A 23,070-nucleotide genomic window follows, 5' to 3' on the forward strand; every position below is an offset into this window, starting at 1 on the left:
CTTGGTTGCCCAGTAAAATATCATGAAATCATACCAAAATCATGTATGTGGAAGACCACAGGAATACCAAAATCTGATTTTCCAAGGGCGCGGGTATACCTTAAAATAAAACCATGGTAATACCAAGTTTTGGTATTCAAGACCTCAACTTGGTATTGAAATGTTTTTATTTTGAGGTATTATTTTACCCTTGGAATAACATGGTTTGGCATTGTTGTGCCCTCCCACATACAAGCATTTGGTATGATTTCATGGTATTTTACCATCTATTACAGGGCAACCAAGGGCACATTTTGGTCCCTGTTATTTGCCCAAGTAATACAAAAATTTGGTAGTCCCGTGTTATTTACTCCTGCTCGGGTTGTTCATCGATATTTATTTGGTAAGGCTTTTCATTAGAAAAATTAAAAAATTGTTTAAGTATCATTCCGATCTTAAATAACCTGCTACGTAGATTAATCGACCAGTGCTCTCACAATTTAAAAGTCTTTATTCAAATAAGATGAATTGTGTAAAAACTGGTTCGAGGGAGATTTATTATACGCGTCTTGGTTAACGTTTATGAATTTTATTAATAAGCAAATATCTGGCTTGTTTCTTTTCATGAATCCCCAAAAAAAAACTTCAAACTCATGTTTTATTAAAACTAGATTTAATCAGTTCAGTTATTAATCAACGTCTCTTGAATCGACCAATTCCTTCTTTTCCAACAAAGCGAATCTTCCTGCGTGGATGAAGATCTCCGGATGGCGCAATATCATGGCTTTGAAGTGCAGTTCTCTTTGTCATCATCGCCCTTTCAGTAATACCCGAAGGTAATGTCGTGCAGTGGAGCGGACCCTCCCTGCGGCAGTGCATAATCCTTGGCTAGCTGGTCCAACACGCTGGTGCTACGACCCTGAGCCGGGCGAGGCTGATAGATGGCAGGTGCAGGGGCAACAGGCCGTGGCTGAGGTGCATAAGCTGGCTGTGGAATAGGCTGTGGGTACAACAAGCGGAACAAGCAAAGAAAAAAGCATTAACGCTTGGGAATGGGGTGAAAGTAAACCTACTAGACGAGTTACGAATTGAACTTGAACGAACTGATAATTACATTGGACTTTGGCAGTGGGGCCGGAGCGGCGCCGGCAAAAGCTGGCGCAGAGAAGCGAATCTTTGGCTGCGGCGGTGCAGGGGCTGCGTTCGGGAAGGTTTGCGGCCGGGTGTTGTCAAAGTTTGGCTCGGGCCGGGCTGGACCCTGCTTTGGCGAGTAGATCACGTCAACGGGGGCAGCATTCGGGATGGCACCTCCAAAGTGCGAGTTCTGAACGTAGTGGGCCTGCTGAGGCTGTGGCAGCTGCTGGTGTTGATGTTGCTGGACGTATTTGGGCTGCGGTTGTGGCTGCGGCACATGGTGATGCTGCTGGGGCTGCTGATATTGCTGCGGTTGCTGAGGCTGCTGCTGTTCTTCCTCATAGTCATAGTACTGAGGTTGCGGCTGGGGCTGAGGACGTGGCTGATGAACTTCCTGGTGGCGTGGCTTCGATGGCCGAAGTTTCTGTAAAAGAATCCACCCTTTTAGCACAACCTATGAACAACAACTACAATAACTAACCTGTGGTCGCGGAGCAGGAATGTTGTCCTCGTAGTCCAGCAGAGAGTCCTTGCCGGTGGTTTCATCCACTAGCGTCGGTGGAGGAACGGTGATGCCTTCACCCGAGGGCTGGAAGCCGTACTTGTTGGCGCCATACTCGACGACCTTCACTTTTCCGCTCTCGTCAACGTAACCGTACTTGCCCTTGACTTCACCGGTCGCAAGCTTGGTCTCGATCTTGAACGATCCGTCCGCACCCTCGTAGCCGTAGGTGTACGAACCGTCTTCGTTGTGTCTGTAAATTGTTAAAGTAGTTTGAGGTTAGAATCTAAAGTAGAGTTGGTTTTGTTGGTTAATATATTTAATAACCGCGACCCAGGCATTGGGAGCGGCCGTGGCTGACTGGTTACGGTGTTCGCTTTGTAAGCGAATGGTTCTGGGTTTGATTCCCATCTGCTCCCAACGAGAAAGTTAAAAACACATGAATTTGAAATGATGAATATGAACGAAAAATCAAAGTCGCTCGAGGCGGGGTTCGATCCTCCGTCATTTGGATTGGTAAGCAAAAATGCTAACCACTAGGCCATGACGACTTGGTGAGCGTGGACTGGAATTAGGACTTCTGTTACAGAGAGCGAGTTGTGGCGCTATAACCACGGCAAATAGTGTCCAGGGCATTCGTGGAAATACAATGTCCCATCCCAGAGGGTCCCGGAGTACCAAACCTTCTTAGCATGGTGCTCCCAACGAATACAACCAAATCTCGGAGCGTATGGTGGTGTGTCCCCACGCTTCTTCCTCCCTGTCGATTCAGAATTGTGTTGTTGTTCGAACACTCTGTGCTCAAACTCAACCCAATTACGAATCATCTCTGCGATACGGCTTTACGCAGTAGGCCTGGCCGTTTTAACGCTTGTGTTGTTTCAATGCATTCTAATGCAATGGCGCACTACAAATGTTAATGAATGACAAGAAGAATGCTAGGCGTCATCTAACCTAAGGCACTCTCCAGGATCCCTTCGAAAGATTGGCTGCGCTAGGGTCTGATTAGATTAGATTAGATTAGATTAATAACCACGACCCAGGCATTGAACTCTTATTCAAAGTTGTTGAAAGAAAATCGACTACTAATTTTTATTTTTAGGTGCTACATTGAAGGCTACTGTAGTCTATGATTCCCAGACGATTGCTTCCAAACAAATGATCCCTTCGGTTTACTCTCAGGAAACGTACTCTCACCAAGTCATCACTTCTTTTCGTTGAGGAAAGTGTTCCACTTTCACATTCCATCTACAATTTTTTACTGCCAATATCCTTCCCGTTGACTTCCTATCAGGACCGAGAAGGAATTTTCTGCTTTTTTTTTAACCCTCCAACGCCCATGGTAAGCGCTAGAGCACAAATATTTAAGATCGAATTTCTCGGAGATGTGACAATATTTTCGACTGCTTCTTTTTGTATGCATGTATAGATGTTTAGGAATCATATTTATAAACTATCATAAGACGAGCTAATTTACAGACCAAAACGTAAACAAAAATCTGGTATTTTAGGAAAATAATTAAACTTAAAATAAACACTATTTTTAACAAGCAGGCACAACCGACACATTTCAGAAGGAACAATAAATGTTAATGAGGCATTTACACCCTTTTCAAGAGCTCTTGCACATTGAATTTGGAATTTAAACTTGTTTAATTTATTTTATGACTTTTTCAAAATGTTGCGCCAGAGCTCCATTGGGCAGTAGGAGAACTAAAATTCTTAAAGGTTGATTTTCCAAAGTGCGTTAAAATCAATAGTTTTGTAACAAGTAAGTTTAAAATATCCAGAACAAATAAAAAGTGAGTTAATTTGGTGCAATGAGATCTATAAACTAGTTATAACATTAATGTTTCTATAATTAAGTGATTCATGAAATTGTATTGAAATATAAGACAATTATTGACAGAAGTTCAACTAATATCTTGCCTTCCTGGTGTGGCACTGGTGTCCACTCCAAATTTAAAATTTGGCAAGAATTCAATATTTGTAGGCCAAAGTAAAGCTATTTCAGAGATATTGGTCCAAAATTTACCCAGTTACTATTTTTAAGACACGTAAAATCCTCTGGGCGTTAGAGGGTTAAACTCTAGTACAACGACTGTGCTTCATTCATCTTATCGCTATGGTTAAGTTGGATCGTTTTCTCCACAACCTTACCCAACACAACGCTTCCTACGCTGCTATATTGATTGGAAAAATCAATATTATTTATGTTTTACCAGATTCCGATCCAGAGCCAAAGAGCATTGTTACGCAGAAACTGTTGGGTTCTGGCCGCGCATTCAAGCTGTAAATTAATGTTGATTGTGCAGTAATAAATGATATTCTTGCCCAAGCAAGGGTTACAGTTGCTCTCTGGAAAATTGGTTTGATTGTTAGGAGATAGCATGCTGAACGATTTGTATGTTTTGCTATGTATAATAGATTATATATGTTTTACTTAACCACATTTCGGTACTTTATCTACACCCAAAGGAAAAATATATCTCAAAATCTGCAACAGTGGATTTGCTGCATAAAATGTCACATTTTATAACATTTTTTGCAGCAAGCCCCTAGATCATTTTTGCCCGCGTGTAAATATTTCAGCGATCAGCAGTTCTCACCAACACATATAATGCTGGCCCGTCCCCGAGCAACACTCCAAAGAGAAGCATATTATAATATATATGTTGGTAGGGTAGAGTAGTCATCAATGAGACACGGGGAACAATGATAAAATGCGTCTCACAACCCGAGCATGGGTAAATAACAAGGGAAATGCGTAATAATACCTTTCTCTGGCATCAATACCAAATTTTGGTATTCCTGGACCCTTTAAAATTTGTCTTAAGAATTATGCAAGAGCAAAATGTGGTATCATACCAATTTAAGGTATTGTTTTGATATTGCTAAATTGCAGAATTTGTCAATGATCGAACACCACATTTTGGTATTCTTTTGGTATTACAGTATTTTATCAAATTCCTCTGCAACTATGAGAAAATTTTGACCAATTTTGACAAAATAATTAATTTTGCACTAAAATGATGTCTCAAAGCGAATGCATTCATTCAAAACCAGAAATTTCAAACTTGAGTTTAAACATTTTTAATATACCCCCTACAGAAATGACTTGAAATTGTGGAAAATTTTCTAAGTCAGGATGGCACATTTTGGTATTATTTTGGTATTGAAGTGTTTTATCAAATTCCTCTGAAACTATGGGAAAATTTTGACCAATTTTGACAAAATAATTAATTTTGCGCTAAAATGATGTCTCAAAGCGAATGCTTTCATTCAAAACCAGAAATTTCGAACTTGATTTTAAACATTTTTGATATACCCCCTGCAGAAATGACTTGAAATTGTGGAAAATTTTCTAAGTCAGGATGGCACATTTTGGTTTTATTTGAATATTGAAAGGTTTCATCAATTTTCTCTGAAACTATGGGAAATTTGTTAAAAAAATTCTACGAGTTAATTAATTTTGCGCTAAAATGAATTGAATGTTAAAGATGATTTTAAAAATTAGTGTGATATACCCACTCATATTTTTTTCAAAAACGTTGAAATATCTCTAAGTCGGGATAACCAAATACTTTGAAAAACGAGTCAATCGACAGATTAATGAATTTTGGTGAATTTCAATTCAGTTTCATTTTAATAATACTTATTTTTCAATCTTGTTATTTTTCAGAAGCTTCAAGAACTTCAAGCACAGGCCGTTCATCAATGACAAATGCATTCGGTGTGGTGAAGAATATCACTAATAACAACATGGAATCATCAGGTGAGTAGATTTGGCTGTTGCATATGAATAATTTCCGTTTTTTCACTAACTGCAACTGCTGCACTAAAAATGGTATGAAAATACCAAATTTTAGTATTACTTGTTCAAATACCAGCGACCATAATGTGCTCTTGGTTGCCCAGTAATAGATGGTAAAATACCATGAAATCATACCAAAATCATGTATGTGAAAGACCACAGAAATACCAAAATATGATTTTCCAAGGGCGCGGGAATACCTAAAAATAAAACCATGGCAATACCAAGTTTTGGTATTCAAGCAATGTTCAAAAATCCAGAAGACCTCAAGTTGGTATTGAAATGGTTTTATTTTGAGGTATTATTTTACCCTTGGAATAACATGGTTTGGTATTGTTGTGCCCTTACACATACAAGATTTTGGTATGATTTCATGGTATTTTACCATCTATTACTGGGCAACCAAGGGCACATTTTGGTCGCTGTTATTTGCCCAAGTAATACCAAAATTTGGTATTCCCGTGTTATTTACCCCTGCTCGGGAAGTCGTAGTTTCAACCAATCAGGCTCATATTTGGGGGAAAGGTGTGACTACTGGATATACGTCTGCCATAATAGTGGCTTTGGTTATGGATGCTCCCTTGAAAAGTTATTCATAAATGTTTGATTTTGGGGTATAAAAGTAAATTAAAGACAAAAATACTTTTTCCCCCGTAGGCTGCCATTTACACCAAAACTAATATTTCTTCAAATTTCTTTCGACGTTCCATACAAATTGAGTTGGGCTACAATTTTCCTTTCATTAGGTTTGGCCAAAATTTAGAATATACCCAGAATCCAGGACTGTCTCATTGTACCCCACTCATTTCAGCCCATGGGTAACAATGAGACACTTTAATTTTTATTCAATAACCTTTTCAAAATCTATGGAAATTTTTCAAAACATGCATTAAAAGTGATTTTTGACATATTTATAGATTTTTTACTTCATTTAACCAAAATACCAGTGTTCCCACGAGCCTAAGCCAGGTTCACACCACACGTCGGCAAGCATCGTCGGCTCAGGCTCACTGAGTGCCGTGAGCCATGGTTCATTTGGTTCAAACCAGGCGAGGCTAGCCAAAATGAACCATTGGCTTGAACCAGGCTTGAACCTGATCAAAGAATGTCCGACTAAACGGCAAGCTTTGTTACACCGTAGTATGCTCAAACCGTAACAGTGTTACACCGTAACAGTGTTATACCGTAACAGTGTTACACCGTAACAGTGTTACACCGTAACAGTGTTACACCGTAACAGTGTTACACCGTAACAGTGTTACACCGTAACAGTGTTACACCGTAACAGTGTTACACCGTAACAGTGTTACACCGTAACAGTGTTACACCGTAACAGTGTTACACCGTAACAGTGTTACACCGTAACAGTGTTACACCGTAATAGTGTTACACCGTAACAGTGTTACACCGTAACAGTGTTACACCGTAACAGTGTTACACCGTAACATTGTTACACCGTAACAGTGTTACACCGTAACAGTGTTACACCGTAACAGTGTTACACCGTAACGGTGTTACACCGTAACAATATTACGGTGTAAGGAATGTCACGGTGTAATGAATGCTACGATGCAACGAATGTCGCGGTGTAACTATGTTACGATGTAACCAAACTACGGTGTAACGAATGTTGCGGTGTAATGATGTTACGGTGTAACGAATGTAACGGTATAACGAATGTTGTGGTGTAACAAGGTTACGGTGTAATCATACTATATTGTAACGAATGTTACGGTGTAACGAATGTTGCGGTGTAACAATTTTACGGTGTAACAATGTAACAGTGTAATGAATGTTGTGGTGTAACAATGTTACAGTTTGACGAATGTTACGGTGTAACGAATGTAACGGTGTCACGAATGTAACGGTGTAACGAATGTTGTGGTGCAACAATGTTACGGTGTAATCATACTACGGTGTAACAATGTTATTGTGTAACCATATTACGGTGTAACGAATGTTACGGTGTAACGAATGTTACGGTGTAACGAATGTTACGGTGTAACGAATTTTACGGTGTAACGAATGATGCGGTGTAACGAATTTTACGGTGTAATGAATGTTAATTTGTAACATTGCTACACTATAAGATTTGTTACACAATGCATTATTCCTATGGTTTTCATAAGCCTGGTTAGCCTGGCTTAAGCCATGGTTCATGGTTCACTGAACCAGAATTGAACCACAAAGGAAGGCTTAAGCCGAACCAAGTTTATAGGTGAACCTAGCCTAACCGGTTCATTTGGGAACTCTGCAAAATACATAGTTATTTGGTATAAATATATGGATTTTACAATATTTTAATGCTTTTTAGTATAACTCTTGTTAATTAAAGTTTCATGTTGGCAAAATTGCTTTGAAATGTTCAAGGCAAGTCACCTGCAATGGAACAATATAATAACATGATGTTTTACTAGAAAAATGATGATTTTCGTAGAGTGTCTCATTGTTCCCCAGCTGTCCCATTGTTCCTGCCAAGTGCGTCTACAATAAGATAGTTAAATAACTCTGGCTGTAAACGTCAGATCGGTCTCATATTTTGGGCAATGTTAAAACACATTAAAAGAAAGAAAATGCAACAAAAAGCTCATTGAAACATGTTGATGAAAAAAATACAAAAATCGTTGAAAGTTCAAAACCAAAAGTGTCTCATTGATGACCACCCTACCCTACTCTTTCACTCACTTTTCATCAAGCTTCCATGGCGCGGTGGTAACGTGTCGGATCAATGACCAAGAAGTCCTCGTTTTGTGAAATACAACCAAAAAGCCGTCGGTCATGTAGATAATTGTCGATAACGGGCAAAAATATCATACCCCTTTATCGCAAAAAATGCAAATGCTCAAATTAAACAAAATCCTCCGAGATATTTTCAGCAAATTGAGTATTTTAGAATTTTTGCTTCCGGGTAATACCAAAAGAGGGACTCAACTCCATCATTTTTTATGTTTTTAAATGTCGCTTAAGAACTGAGTTATTTTCGCAAATTTAAAGTCAATAATAATTAGTTTCACAATATCAGGGCTTCAATGTTGGTATAGGAAGAGTTGACACTTTTTGAGGATCTGGTGTCAGAGTCGACACTTCAGAGAAGTCAGAATCGCTTAGTCTCAGCAGTTGGAGACGGAGGAGGCTTTTTTCAAATATGTAGTCAGAGTTGTAATTGTAACACTCAACCTGAAAGTTACTAAAAAGATATTAAACACTGCAGCCCTAGTATAACTTGTTTCTTTAATATGTAGAGAGACACCGAAAACTATAAAATACGTTACTATGGTTTACTATGTACATGAATCGAGGTATATTTTATTGAAGCTATACAATGTTTTACATATTGACTGCATAGTGACTAAATGTTAAGATCCGTTAAATATCTAGAACTTCTTAAACAGTTTCTTTCCACCAAGCAAAGCTGGTCCCGTTGGACCACTGCCAACACTTCCTCCTCCCACTCCAGATCCACCGTTCTGATTTCGACCTTGCTGCTGTTCCTTTTGTTGCTGTTTTTGTACAGAGTTGCCATCTACGGCAAAGTTCAGTGCTTTTGGGTTATATTTCGAGCGAGTCTTTTCCGCTGAACGCAACTTGCAGTTATTCCGGGCCGCGGTAAAGCATCGTTTCCGGTAGTATTCTCCACGTTCACTACTACTTCTCACGGCAGCGGAAGTTCATAAAGATGGCAACCGGAGGATCGACCGACCGGAAACACCGGACCAAGAAAAGATGGAGAAAAAAACGGAAACGAATTTAGTGGAGGGCGGATAAATCTCCGGCTAGGCGGCCAGGCAGAACCGATTAGTTTCATGGAACATGCAATGTGCAATTGATATCGTCATATCGGATTTTGTTGAGGATAAGGCAGGAGGAGGAGGAGAAGTGTCGGCTCAAGCGGGAAACACCATGCAATGCCTTGGTTAAGTGGACCTGAAATATTAGGATAATGATAACAAGAAGTATAAGTAAAGCAGATTGCATTATTATTTATCCCATAAAACATGTATTAACATAGATTAAACACTCTAAGAATAGCCCACCACAGTTCAGATAAAGATTATAAATTTGGTAATATCACTGCATTAAGCTCGCAAATAAACATGACAAATTATTTTAAAATCCTTTTAACTGGTTACGAGACACGTAAAATAAATCAGCCCTCAACAAGAAACCAAGTACAATTAGTTACGTTAAGTGGCAAAGTGTCGGGTTAGGATTCCCTCCTCTTCCCCCCACAAAGTTCCAGTGCCATCCATCGCTAAAGTATCATGCCGTGGTCATGGGTATCAATTAATTACCTGTTGATCTGTTTGAGGATTGGAATGGGGGTGGGTTTGGTTTCGACCGCGTTGGTGCCGATCCTGAGTGGGGCAGGCCGGTGATACTCCTGCTGCTGCTGGTAGTCCTGCTGGGCCAACACGACACCTATCCAGCATGCCACGGAGAGCTGGTTGAGGGAGAGAAAATGAGGTGGAAAATTTAAATTACGTTCTCGTACACAGGCAGGTGTGATGCACACATACAGTTGCTGCAAAGGATGCGCACAGTAATTTGTGTGGTGGTGGTTGCAGGTGGTGCATCATGGAGTATTTAGAGGCTTCGATATAATCAATATTAATATTAATTGAATTGGTGTAAATTTATTCCCTAACCTACACAAATCATAAAATGTTGCACGTGCTGTTTGGCCCGTATCCAGAACACCTGAGTAAAATAGGTAAACATGTGCTTGCCAGCGATATTATTATTATAACTTTTTCTAATTGATACTGAACACCTGTCATGTGTGTCCTAGGCATCTGTGGACAATGTCCAAAACCGTCCCGGAGCACCAAAGCTTCTAAGCATGATTGCGCGCGCTCAAAATTGGAATAGATAATTATTTTTGTCTAAGGAATTGAGCCAGGGGTGTCCCTAATATCGATTTACTTGGACAATTTTGGCGAGAACTCCATTCATTTTCGCGACTTAAAAGGTTTGGTGTTTATTTCTCACCAGGCACTCGTTACCCAAATGAACTTAGAACAAAAACTAAAACATTCGTCTTAAGGCATCATCCATAAAGTATGTCACGCTCTAGGGGGGGAGGGCGGGTTCTGGGCAAGTGTGAAATTAAATGTTAAAAGTATATGGAAAGCGTGACAAAGTGGGGGAGGGGAGGGGGGGGGGGTAAATGTTGGTTGATTTTAGCGTGACGTACTATGTGGATGAAGCCTTAACATTGATAAAAACTTGGACTTTAACACATCGCGGGACAAACTGACACCAAAAACATGGGACACTTTATTGAAGCGATTTCTTCCATATAAACTTCAATGCTCAAGAGCGAACCATAAACTGGTAGCTCAGTAATAATGGTAAAATACCATGAAATCATACCAAACTCTTGTATGTGAAAGGGCACAACAATACCAAACCATGTTATTCCAAGGGTAAAATAATACCTCAAAATAAAACCATTTCAATACCAAGTTGAGGTCTTCCAGATTTTTGAACATTGCTTGAATACCAAAACTTGTTATTACCATGGTTATATTTTTAGGTATTCCCGCGCCCTTGGAAAATCAGATTTTGGTATTCCTGTGGTCTTCCACATACATGATTTTGGTATGATTTCATGGTATTTTACCATCTATTACTGGGCAACAAAGGGCACATTTTGGTCCCTGTTATTTGATCAAGTAATACCAAAAATTTTTATTTTCATACCATTTTTAGTGCAGCAGTTGCAGTTAGTGAAAAAACGGAAATGATCCATATGCTACAGCCAAATCTACTCACCTGATGATTCCATGTTGTTCTAAGTGATATTCTTCACCACATCGAATGCATTTGTCATTGATGAACGGCCTGTGCTTGAAGTTCTTGAAGATTCTGAATAATAATTAGATTGAAAAATAAGCGTTATTAAAATGAAACTGGACCAAAATTCAATAATCTGTCGATTGACTCGTTTTTCAAAATATTTGGTTATCCCAACATAGAGGAATTTCAACGTTTTTTTAAAAAAAAATCTTAGTGGGTCTATCAAAAAAATGAAAATCTGCTTTAACATTTTTGTGTTTCAAGTCATTTTAGCGCAAAATTAATTATCTCGTCAAAATTTATAAAAAAAATCCCATAGTTTCAGAGGAATTTGATGAAACCTTTCAATACCAAAATGTGCCATGCTAACTTAGAAAATTTTCCACAATTTCAAGTCATTTCTTTAAGGGGTATATAAAAAATGTTCAAAATTAAGTTTGAAATTTCCGGTTTTCAATGAAAGCATTCACTTTGAGACATCATTTTAGCAAAAAATTAATTATTTTGTCAAAATTGGTCAAAATTTTCCCATAGTTTCAGAGGAATTTGATGAAACACTGTAATACCAAAAGAATACAAAAATGTGGTGTTCGACCAATGACAAATTCTGCAATTTTGCAATATCGAAACTATACCTTAAATTGGTATGATACCACATTTTGCTCTTGCATAGGCCTTAAGACAAAATTTGGTATTGATACCAGAGAAAGGTATTATTACACATTTTCCTTGTTATTTACCCATACTCGGGTAGGCTCAAAATTGGCGCATAAACTGGAGAAGGAATGAAGCCAGACTCTGTCTTAACCACAGTAGTTTTTCATACAAACTTCTGAAAAATGCTGCTCAGCTACTTAAATATTTTTTTTTTTGAATCCAAGAGGAGGTGTTTCTTGATCTTTCACTCTGCGATTCAACATAACTTGTCTTGAAGTGTAAATTAGTGTTATCTCGAATTTGAAAGAAATAAATGAAACAGGTGATTTAGAAGTATCGGCACCCTCATGATCCAGCATCCTTGAAACTTTTCTTAACAAATGTTACACTAAATTATATGCTCTTAAAAATAATCGGAACAACCAGATGCTGAATTGATTGGTTTCGAACTAATTAATTCTAAACCAGGCAATAAGCCATATGGCGAAAGAGAAACAAGTGTCTTTCTTAGCGAATAATTTATTATGTGCGTCGTGTACAAGTTCAGTAAAAAGTACAGATTAGTACTCTTCAGCCCCAATTGTAGAACTGCTAACATCACGAGATATAAAAAACGACCAACTGCTAGTGTCGGTAAAATTTGTGATTTTGTGATTCCCTAATAGAGTGACGGTAAAAAATGGCAAAGTAGTTGTCAGCTAGTCAATCGATCATTGAACACATTGCCATTGGAAAGAAGTCACGAAAATCTGTGGCAATTCGTGCCATCGTGATACGGCTGCGGTTGAAATTTTGCGCTCTTTTTTGCGAAATAGAGACATAAATCACACCAGCACAGCTCCGACCGATAGTCGGAATCATAAATTTCCAACTGTCACATTGGGTTTTCCGGAAAGCACTTTGAGGGCAAAAAAAGAGCTCGAAACAAATGCAATATTCATTGGATGCATATAACAATTCAAAAGTAATATCGGACCCGAGCCGTTTCTTCAATCAAAATGAGAACTGTGACAAACGAGGAGCGGCATCTGCCGGCAATCAAACCAAACGTTGTGGTAAAAGCTTGTCCCAGCTTATGACTAACAACCGTGAAAACTCAACGATCCAACCAACTCTGGTTTGGTCCTTCCGCCTTTCCTGTGGTTGGTTGGATGCTGGCTTGATTTGAGAGAGAGAGAAAACAACTAAAAACAAAAGGAAAGTCCTTGCACTGACGACAATTTTCCGCTATTTTGTGCATTCAACTTTTGCATAATTGTTTGATGTGGAAAATATATAATTTGCAAACCATGGTGATATCACGCATATGTTAGAGAAAAGAAGGAAAGCACTAGCCTTCAAATTATTTTCATAACCATTGCATTGTATTTTCTAAAGTTCATCAAACTCTTAAAAATGCTTTATTCCGTTACTTGAGAAACAAATCAACGCAAAGGAATTCGTTTAACTAAACTGAAGCTGAAACTAACCTAATCTCGAGTCACAAATTAGTACCCAAATGCTGGCCCTGTTATCCTTTTAAGTAAAAGCCCAAGCAGAACCAACCAGCCCTTCCCAGTTCCCACTCTGAAATATTCATTTAACGCTTGACTTTCCATCTGATTCAGTTTCGTACATTTCACTTAATCCGATTAATCTCACTGCTGCCAGGACAACATACCCAGCAACGCAACGCCTGAATGTTGGCCACCACCGGTTCCGGTTAGTAAGGGAAAATAAAATATATTCACTTTGGTTGGAGTCCAGATTTCCCGGCTTTTTCGCTCTTTGTGAGGGAAAATCATGTCCGCAATTCTCGTTTAGTGCGGCGAATGAATTCAACACAATTATGTAAATTTGTTGCCACAGCAATCGGTTCAACTCTGCTCTGGCACTGGCCCGGACCGGAGGTAAATGAGCATCGGGAGCACGGTTCCAATGAAGCAAATTTTGTTTGTGACTAAACCAGGCATATCGCCAAATCGTGGGAACAAATAGGGGAACAGCATCTAATTCCAGCGTGCCTCTAATGTTGGCAGGTCGGAACTTTGACATTCAATTAAAGCTAATTTAAAGCGTTTTCAACTGAAATCGAGTGATAAATAGCTCAATAAGAAGTGAGCAACCAATTTTTTTAAAAAGTTTTGCAAAATTAGTTGTTTGAATAGTGAAAATCAGCATATTGGATGGAATTAGGAGCGAGTGCTTAACCTGCCAGACGCGGGTTCGATTCCCGCCTTATCCACTGAGCTTCTATCGGATGGTGAAGTAAAACGTCGGTCCCGGTTTCTCCTGTCTCGTCAGAGGCGCTGGAGCAGAAATCCCACGTTAGAGGAAGGCCATGCCCCGGGGGGCGTAGTGCCAATAGTTTCGTTTTTCGCTTAACCTGCCAAACATACGAGAATTTCCCCTAGTCTCTTGAAATTTGGTAAGAAAACTGAGGTTCAATGCCAATTCAGTACGCTTTAATACACCCAAACATGGAAAACATAATGTGAATCATTTCGAACGCAAACTTGTATTGTATCTCTGAACTCAAAAGCAACAGCGATGTTGGGAACAGTGCTATTGCATTGAGTTAGCTGGTTGGTACTCACATTGGAACGAAGAAGTCTTCAATTCGGGTGTATAAAACCAACGAAACCGAGGTTTGAAACAAACATTCCGTAGAATTTAATTTTTTGCCAACACGTGGAGATCGAAATCTCCTTTGTCAGGCACTGACTGTTGGATGGTTTGTTGGCACAAAGAGTCATCCTTCCAATGTTTTCATTGCCAAAACCATGGCTTATATAACTTCTTCGCCTTGCTTAACTTGATCTATTTGCTGTTGGAGCACAGACGGATGACAGGAAAGAGGAAGAACAAACGTTTTAACATCACAGGTCAAATTTGTCTGTTTGCCAAAATATTGTACAATGGAGCCCAGGTATATCTACAAAGGCTGCCTGCTGTGGGAACGATGCTGCACGAGAAATCTGTACCTTTACACATTTTTGAAAGACATTTGCGAGAGAGGGAAGAAGAAGTAGAAAAGAAGAAGAAAATTTCTTCTTCCAACACAGGATTTGGCCTACTTGATACTGCATTTGACGTATTTATCACAGTGTAAATTGGATCTGTTGCTTTTTTCAAAAATGTTTTTTTTAATTATTTTTTAAATCAAATTTACATTTCCAATACTTCTAACAAACGTGAAATTTTCCGAGGATTTCGAATTTGACAAAATTGAGACCAAAAAGCGTCGCTATGGAAGTCTACAGGGCAAAAACTAACGTTGTAAAATGTTTGTTATAGAAAAATCGAAAATTTATGAGAAAAACTGCGATTGGCCAGAAAGTTAATACCGTAGGAATATAGTTCATGAAATTCCCTAACTTTTGACCTACGGAAGTATGGGTGTTGGAGGCTGCTGCAAAAGGTATTATGGTTTTAAAAAAATCAATTTTTAACAGTAATTTTCAAAACGGATGAGAAAAAGTTAAATCAATCCTGGATGTCTATGGCCCATTTTAAAGTGCTTCAAAATACCTTTCGAATGAATCTAAGAGTGTTGGAATTGATGAAGTCTTACAGAAATGCGAGCAATTTAAATTTTTTTTAAATGTTTTTTGGACCTCAAACATCAAAGCCCGTTTTACCCTACTTCCCTTTGTCGTAGAGGGCTCATATTTGACATGAGTTCATCTCTTGTATAAACAAACGCTGAAAGTTTCATCCAAATCGGAGCACGTCGTTACGACCTGTTACACATTGGCGAAAAACTTGCTTTTAAATATTTCTTTTTTTCTGGAATCTTTTTCCACTCATCGTAGTAAGGGTTTGAACGTTTTGTGTTAAATGAAAACAAAATCAAAATCCGTCACCAGGGGTGACACTGGGTCTGGGGGTGAGATTAGATCTTATAAAAATGCTGAAATTTATATGGCCCAATCTCATCTCACCAAAACAATGTCACCCCTGATGACGGTACTTTGTTTGAATTTGATTTCACTGATAATATAAATTAATTTGATATGTTTTTCATGCAAATATAATTGATGAGCAGAAAAATTCAATACTCTCACTCTAAAAACATGGCGGTAGCTTGCACAGCATTCAATGAAGGAAGTTCGCCAGTGCACATTGAAGACTTATATTTTATTCATGTCTCCAGTAATGAGATTTGCATATGAAACAGCATAGTGGTAAGTTGTAGATACACTGAGTGAGTAAATATTATCGAAATATTGTGGTTTTCGGTGAAAACATGTAAATAAATCAATCAATCAAAGTGTAATAATAAAAAACTTAAAAACTGTTTCTCTATCTTATCCCCTGTCAAAACTTTGCAATCAATAATGCACGGTTACAGTGTACCCCGCCACAACGTCATAAACATCTACAGTTAACTTACTCTGGTCGCGCTCAACTCTTGTACCCCGGTGTCCTTTGCTGGATTCCAGTTTCAAGCTCAATTTAGTGCAGCTACAAAGGTTTAGTTAAGAGCACCAAATCAAAAGTCAAATGTAGCAGTCACTGATGCTAGACTCACTTTGCGGTATCTATCATTGGCAGAAATCTTATTAAAGTATCCCAACACTGAAAGTTAGTCTCCACCCCGTTCTCCCACTCCCTCTTGCATTGCTGCGAGCTTGTGGCAATATGATTTTCCCACCGCTTTAACCCAGAGCGAGCCTTCAGCTGCACGTGACGCGCAAAAAAAGTCCCAGCATAGCATAAGAGAATCTTTTCCCATAAAGTGTAATTGCCTGGTACACATGTGTGAACTAAGCGATGCTGGAGGGAAACAAAATCTTGCTGCATAAATTGGAAGCACTTTGTATGTTATTGTATTAACTTAAGGGATGTGGTTTCATTAGTTTCACTTTTTTTTGTGAATGTAATATCAAACAAATCTGAACTGTTGAACGGTTTCAAATAAATTAAAAAAACAAGTATAAATTTTCTTTTGATTACACAAATCCCCTATACAAAATACAGAGACAAAGATTTTCATCGAAAAAAACTTGTAATTCGGGTTTCAAGCCATTCAGAACGTTTATTTTCAATTTTTTTTATCAAAAGAGAAACATTTATGTTCATTTAATGATTTTCATACAAAAATGATAAGATTACAGATTGTTAAAAAACTACAATACCGTCAGTGGGGTGACTATGGGTCATGAAACGATACACCTCTCGTAATTTCTTGATAACAAAAACAATTTAAATAACATCGAAAATATTTAATCGTAGAATTGAACTTAGATAGTTTACTAACATTTTCCCAAACTATGGTGTAATTTGATGAACTCTACCTTAAATGGCAATCGTTTGAAAATTGACCCAATCTCACCCCTTAGAGGGGGTGACATTGGGTAAAATGAAACTAAAATGATGCTCAAATACAAAGATATGGTAAAAACAAGTATCCAACAATGTTTCTTGTTCGAGAGAATCGTATTGACATGCTAAAATGTTATATAATTTGATTTTTTTTATTTGTAGTATATTTGTAAATTTCTAGATATTTTGATACTGATTACTAGAAGCATATCTGTAATGATACCATAACATTTCAACGCCCAAGGTTCCAAAAAAGTTGGAACGGTAACTTCAACTTGCTGGTTCTCGGGCATAACTCATTTGTTAGGATGTCTAGTGATGAAAATTTTGCAAAAAAATCCGCGGAGGGTGTTGCTTAAAAAAAATTGTAACGATGTATTCGGTCGCAGAAATAACAAATTTATTCAAATCAAGTTCTGCAAAATTTTAGGAGTTACCGTTCCAACTTTTTTGGGAGGCTTGAGCGTCCGTGTAAGCTGGACAGTGGATCCAGTGGACACGTGTTGGGAGTTCCAGTGTTAGTTTTGTGATCTTTTTTGCATTTTTGGGAATTGTGTTTGAAATTAATAATAAAGCTTTTTGTAATTATATAATCTTTCATTTAAAGAAGGTTCAATATATAAGGGTTCATTTTCAAAACACAAAATTCAGTGCTCATAACTAACCACCATATTTCGTTTACCATTCTCAGCATTAAGAATAACACCATTATTATGGTAACATAATGTTATCTAATCTATAAAGTCCTTCGTTTCTCAAATGAAACTGGTTTAAATTATCAACCAGTGCCGGTTAAGGTAATCCATCTGATTAAACAGCAACAACCCTCAAGCAATACACGTGCCCCACAATAGAGGCAATCGAACCAAATGAAGGTTCTAACCAAAAGTGAAAGTTGAAAAACAACCTGGACAGCAACACACTTGAGTCGGTTTCAAAGTCTATCTGCAAAAAAAAAACAGAACTTGGACTTGTTCACTCGATTCCTACACCACTGGTGACAATCCCGTCACATTGCACAATCCCCCTTTGGGTAAAAACGTTAGAATGGTTGATGGGATAGGCAGTAGCCTTTCCATTAGAGTGATTAAATTACTTTCAAGGCCACTATAGTCTGCACTAGACCTAGCCTAGTAATAGTCTTTCAACGCTGCAAGGCACATGCACACTTGTCCTAATTCTATTCAAATCTTGTTAAGGTATTTCTTTGCCGTTGATGATGATGATGCATTTTTTCTATCCAACATACCAATTTGAATCCAATCATGATTGCTTCACACACTATTTGCTTCTTTCTTCTCAAACTGCCACTGATTGACTGCTGTCTGCTGCTTTAGCCGCCACAAGTAATCCAATGGTAGTGGCTGAACGACTCCGAACTACGACTAGCACTGCACTTGGTTGAGCCAGGTTCTACCAGCCACTTCAATTTCACAAACTGCCCCCCAAACTAAACTATTCTCCCACGGGGGACACGACAATCACTTTCGTTCCACCTCTCCACCAACGACTACTCTCAATGCGGGACTGAAAAAGGGAAGGGAGTCCTGTTTTGGGGCGCACACGCTCCCGAAACGATACTATGATCAACGACTTTTACGACAACGACGACACATACGACGATCTCGGAGTTACACGTTACTGAGCATAGCTCTACCCCGCTCCAAAGCTTTTATACGGCGACCACTTGAAACCCTGTGAGCCGCCGCCCCCTGGCGTAGGTCGCCCGAAGGGGTTGGTGTTCTACCAACGAGCACCCTCTCGTTCTTTCCTCACCACCACTCCGTCGATCTTTGACGAGCACCCCTCGTAGTCTAGAAATATTATGGCTGCCAGAGTGAGAAGGATCGAGTCGTGATCAATGTTGCACTCTGTACTATCCTGGCCCGAACTGCCAAAGTGCCGACCGAAACGACAAGAGAACGTTGAAATTTACCCCGGCATTATAGAGCCTGCTAAACTATACACAGTCAATAGTTGCTGGTACCTACACCCCCCGAAAGCATGGTGCCAAACTTTTCATTCACCTTCGCGGCGAGCTTTGTTTGCCATTTAGTAGCGGTCCACACCGCGTCCAGGCAGTGAGCTGATGGTTGATCAATTCTAGCACTCTATCGAAACGACCTGGACTGGGCAGTATTCCAACGTATTCCACAGAAACGTAAATTAAATTAAGTCGGATGGCCATTCTGTATGAATCATACTGAAGAAATTCAACCAGGGAATTTTGGTATTATTCGTCCAACATTGCTGCAAGTACGCATTTTAATTTTAAAACATTTAGAATATAAATAAAAGTGTAGCTTTTTTGTGCCCACCCGTGTGGATCAATCAGACCGCGCACTAGACTCACAGTCCCGAGGTTGCTGTTTACCCGAGCAGGGGTAAATAACACGGGAATACCAAATTTTGGTATTACTTGGGCAAATAACAGGGACCAAAATGTGCCCTTGGTTGCCAAGTAATATATGGTAAAATACCATGAAATCATACCAAAGTCTTGTATGTGGAAGGGCACAAAAATACCAAACCATGTTATTCCAAGGGTAAAATAATACCTCGAAATAAAACCATTTCAATACCAAGTTGAGGTCTTCCAGATTTTTCAACATTGCTTGAATACCAAAACTTGGTACCGTAATATGGGGTGAATTGGGACTACAGTCTGAATAGGGACAGCAGTTTTTAGAGCACTTAAAGCTTTTAAATTTAGAAACGGATGTACACATTTTGTTGGCCTGAGTCTGTTCTAACCGAAACCAACCAGAAAAATCAAAATGTTGTGCTCAAACATGGTTAAAACTGCTGTCCCAATTCGCCCCATGTGTCCCGATTGACCCCAGTTTACGGTATTGCCCTTGGAAAATCAGATTTTGGTATTCCTGTGGTCTTCCACATACATGATTTTGGTATGATTTCATGGTATTTTACCATCTATTACTGGGCACCCAAGAGCACATTTTGGTCGCTGGTATTTGCATAAGAAATACGAAAATTTGGTGTTTTCATACCATTTTTAGTGCAACAGTTGCAGTTAGTGAAAAAAACGGAAATGATCCATATGCAACAGCCAAATCTACTCACCTGATGATTCCATGTTGTTCTTAGTGATATTCTTCACCACATCGAATGCATTTGATGAACGGCCTGTGCTTGAAGTTCTTGAAGATTCTAAAAAATAACAAGATTGACAAATAAGTGCTATTAAAATGAAACTGGATTGAAATTTACCAAAATTCAATAATCAGTCGATTAACTCGTTTTTCGAAGTATTTGGTTATCCCAACTTAGAGAAATTTCAACGTTTTTTTTTAATCTTAGTGGGTATATAAAAAAAAATAAAAAATCAGCCTTAACATTTTTGGGTTTCAAGTCATTTTAACGCAAAATTAATTATCTCATCAAAATTTAAAAAAAAAACCGTAGTTTCAGAGGAATTTGATGAAACCATTCAATACCAAAATAATATCTAAATGTGCCATCCTGACCTAGAAAATTTTCCACAATTTCATGTCATTTCTTTAGGGAGTATATCAAAAATGTTTAAAATCAAGCTTGAAATTTCCGGTTATCAATGAAAGCATTCGCTTTGAGTCATCATTTTAGCGCAAAATGAATTATTTTGTCAAAATTGGTCAAAATTTTCCCATAGTTTCAGAGGAATTTGATAAAACACTTTAATACCAAAATAATACCAATTTTTGTCAAAATTTTCCCATAGTTTCAGAGGAATTTGATACAACACTTTAATACCAAAATAATACCAAAATGTGCCATCCTGACTTAGAAAATTTTCCTCAATTTCAAGTCATTTCTTCAGGGGGTAAATCAAAAATGTTTAAAATCAAGTTTGAAATTGCCGGTTTTCAATGAAAGCATTCGCTTTGAGACATCATTTTTCGCAAAATTAATTGTTTTGTCAAAATTGGTCAACATTTTCCCATAGTTTCAGAGGAATTTGATAAAACACTGTAATACCAAAAGAATACCAATATGTGGTGTTCGACCATTGACAAATTCTGCAATTTTGCAATATCAAAACAATACCTTTAATTGATATGATAGCACATTTTGCTCTTGCATAATCCTTAAGACAAACCAACACACGTGGCAGTCTTCCATTTCATATTCATTTTGCACCAAGTAGGGGAAATATACCCATTCAAATCAACCTAAGCAGTTTGCCAGGCTGAACCGGAGACAGGGTTGCCAGATCTACAAACGGTTTAAGCTCGTTTGAAGGTATTTCAGTTACCGTCAACAGGGGTTACATTGAGTCTGGGGGTGAGATTAAGTTATACAAATTTACAAAAAAAATGTATAACAATAAAAAAAATATTCTTAATTAAATTTGTCATATAAATACGTATTAAATATAGCTGGATGCTGGATTGAAGAAAGTAAACTAGACTTTTTTTAACTAACAAATACTAATCCTAAATTTCTTTGAAGCAATCCCACATCAATGCACTAGTATGTGTTCACTTATATTTTCCAACAACAAATCGTGTATGATCAATCTGTTTGCTTCGCATAGCATTAACTGCTAGCCGAAGGTAGAGAACCAACCGACCTGCAGACGGAATTGCAATCCTCAAAAACGTAGAAACTGCATTGCGTTCAGAATGGCGACTTCTTGAATTACACATCACACAGCTCTTTGGCTTTGCACGGTCGTCTTCATCGTCGCCATGAAACCAGATCGCATGCTAAAGAGGGCCAACATTGAGCAATACTGTGCTAGTTCCAGGTTAAAAAAAAAACTACCCTTAGGTGGACCGGTTAACGAGTTGTTTGGGTTATTTTTGCTGGATGCTTAAAGGTCTCTCGCAAAACGAGACCCGCTTGGAATGTTTTAGTACCTGGCCGCAGTTGTCAAAAGCCGGAAATGTGAAGGAACTTGATAACTTAAATGTCATTTGGATTTCAGTTACTTATGGGTATACGCCAACTCACACAGCAGTTGCCCCGACCCCTCTTCGTTTTTGCCTTCCTCACCTCAATGAGGAAAGGCTTTAAAATCACTCGAAAAATGAACTCCTGTATTAGACCTCGTAGACCCACCTTCACGTATACCTATCGACTCAGAATCAAATTCTGTACAAATGTCTGTGCGTGTGTCTGGATGTGAGTCCGTGCACCGAAAAATATGCATACGATTATCTCCGGATTGGCTGAACCGATTTCGACCGTTTTGGTCTCATTTGATCTGTCTTGGGGTCCCACAAGACCCTAGTTAATATTATGAAGTTTAGTAAAGTACTTCAAAAGTTATGCTTAAAAACGATTTCGAATAAAGTCCAGAAGATTGTAAAAGGGTGGTTTTTGTAAGAAACCCCGTCATGCTATACATTTTTTGAAAGGTATTCACCTTTCCAACGAGCCCAAAACATTGAAGATCTGACAATACTATCAAAAGTTATGAGCACTTAAGTGTTATTTATGCACTTTTTGGAGGTTGGATCTCAAATATTTTGATGAAAACGTTGTCCGGATCCACCTCCCTAGTAACATTTTAGGTTTTAAGTAGGCTATAAAAGCCTATTTAGGCCGTATCAGGGTTTCCAGAACCCTGATACAACCAGTAAGTTTAAAAATGTTACTAGGGCTGTCTTTGTATAGGTAATCAAAAGACCTTTCCAATGAGCCTAAAACGTTGAAGATCTGACAACCCTATCAAAAGTTATAACCACTTGAGTATTATTTATACACTTTTTTAGGCCGGACTTCAGATATTTTGATAAAAATAAGTCTTGTTTAAACTCTTTTTTGAGGATCTGTAGTGTAACTTTATGAATGTAAGGAAGGCACCACCCACCTAAAGGTGGATTAAGCAATGTTTTAATGAAACATTGCTCTAAGGGGTAATGTTGGCCTC

The 23,070-nt window shown here is 38.4% G+C and overlaps 1 protein-coding gene across 1 annotated transcript; it reads right to left on the reverse strand.

The window, feature by feature from the left end:
- Positions 1–623: 623 nt before the first annotated feature.
- Positions 624–18,833, reverse strand: LOC6038653 (tyrosine-protein phosphatase non-receptor type 23). The gene is made up of 5 exons (XM_038249086.1): positions 18,442–18,833; positions 9,722–9,870; positions 1,595–1,868; positions 1,094–1,537; positions 624–979 (listed from the first exon to the last, which is right to left on the reverse strand). Exons 1-5 carry the CDS (start codon positions 18,457–18,459, stop codon positions 800–802), a joined length of 1,065 nt encoding a protein of 354 aa, XP_038105014.1. The 5' UTR covers positions 18,460–18,833; the 3' UTR covers positions 624–799.
- Between the last annotated feature and the right edge of the window lie 4,237 nt (positions 18,834–23,070).

Source organism: Culex quinquefasciatus, chromosome 1 (assembly GCF_015732765.1).
Source record: "Culex quinquefasciatus strain JHB chromosome 1, VPISU_Cqui_1.0_pri_paternal, whole genome shotgun sequence".
In the NCBI taxonomy this organism is placed as follows: domain Eukaryota; kingdom Metazoa; phylum Arthropoda; class Insecta; order Diptera; family Culicidae; genus Culex; species Culex quinquefasciatus.

What these genes read in the sequence shown, in the direction of transcription:
- LOC6038653 (XM_038249086.1), bottom strand. An exon ending in ATCCTCAAACAGATCAACAG is followed by an intron (nt 1,869 to 9,721) that starts GTAATTAATTGA and finishes AACAATTTACAG; the next exon opens with ACACAACGAAGACGGTTCGT. An exon ending in CCCCACTGCCAAAGTCCAAT is followed by an intron (nt 980 to 1,093) that starts GTAATTATCAGT and finishes TTGTACCCACAG; the next exon opens with CCTATTCCACAGCCAGCTTA.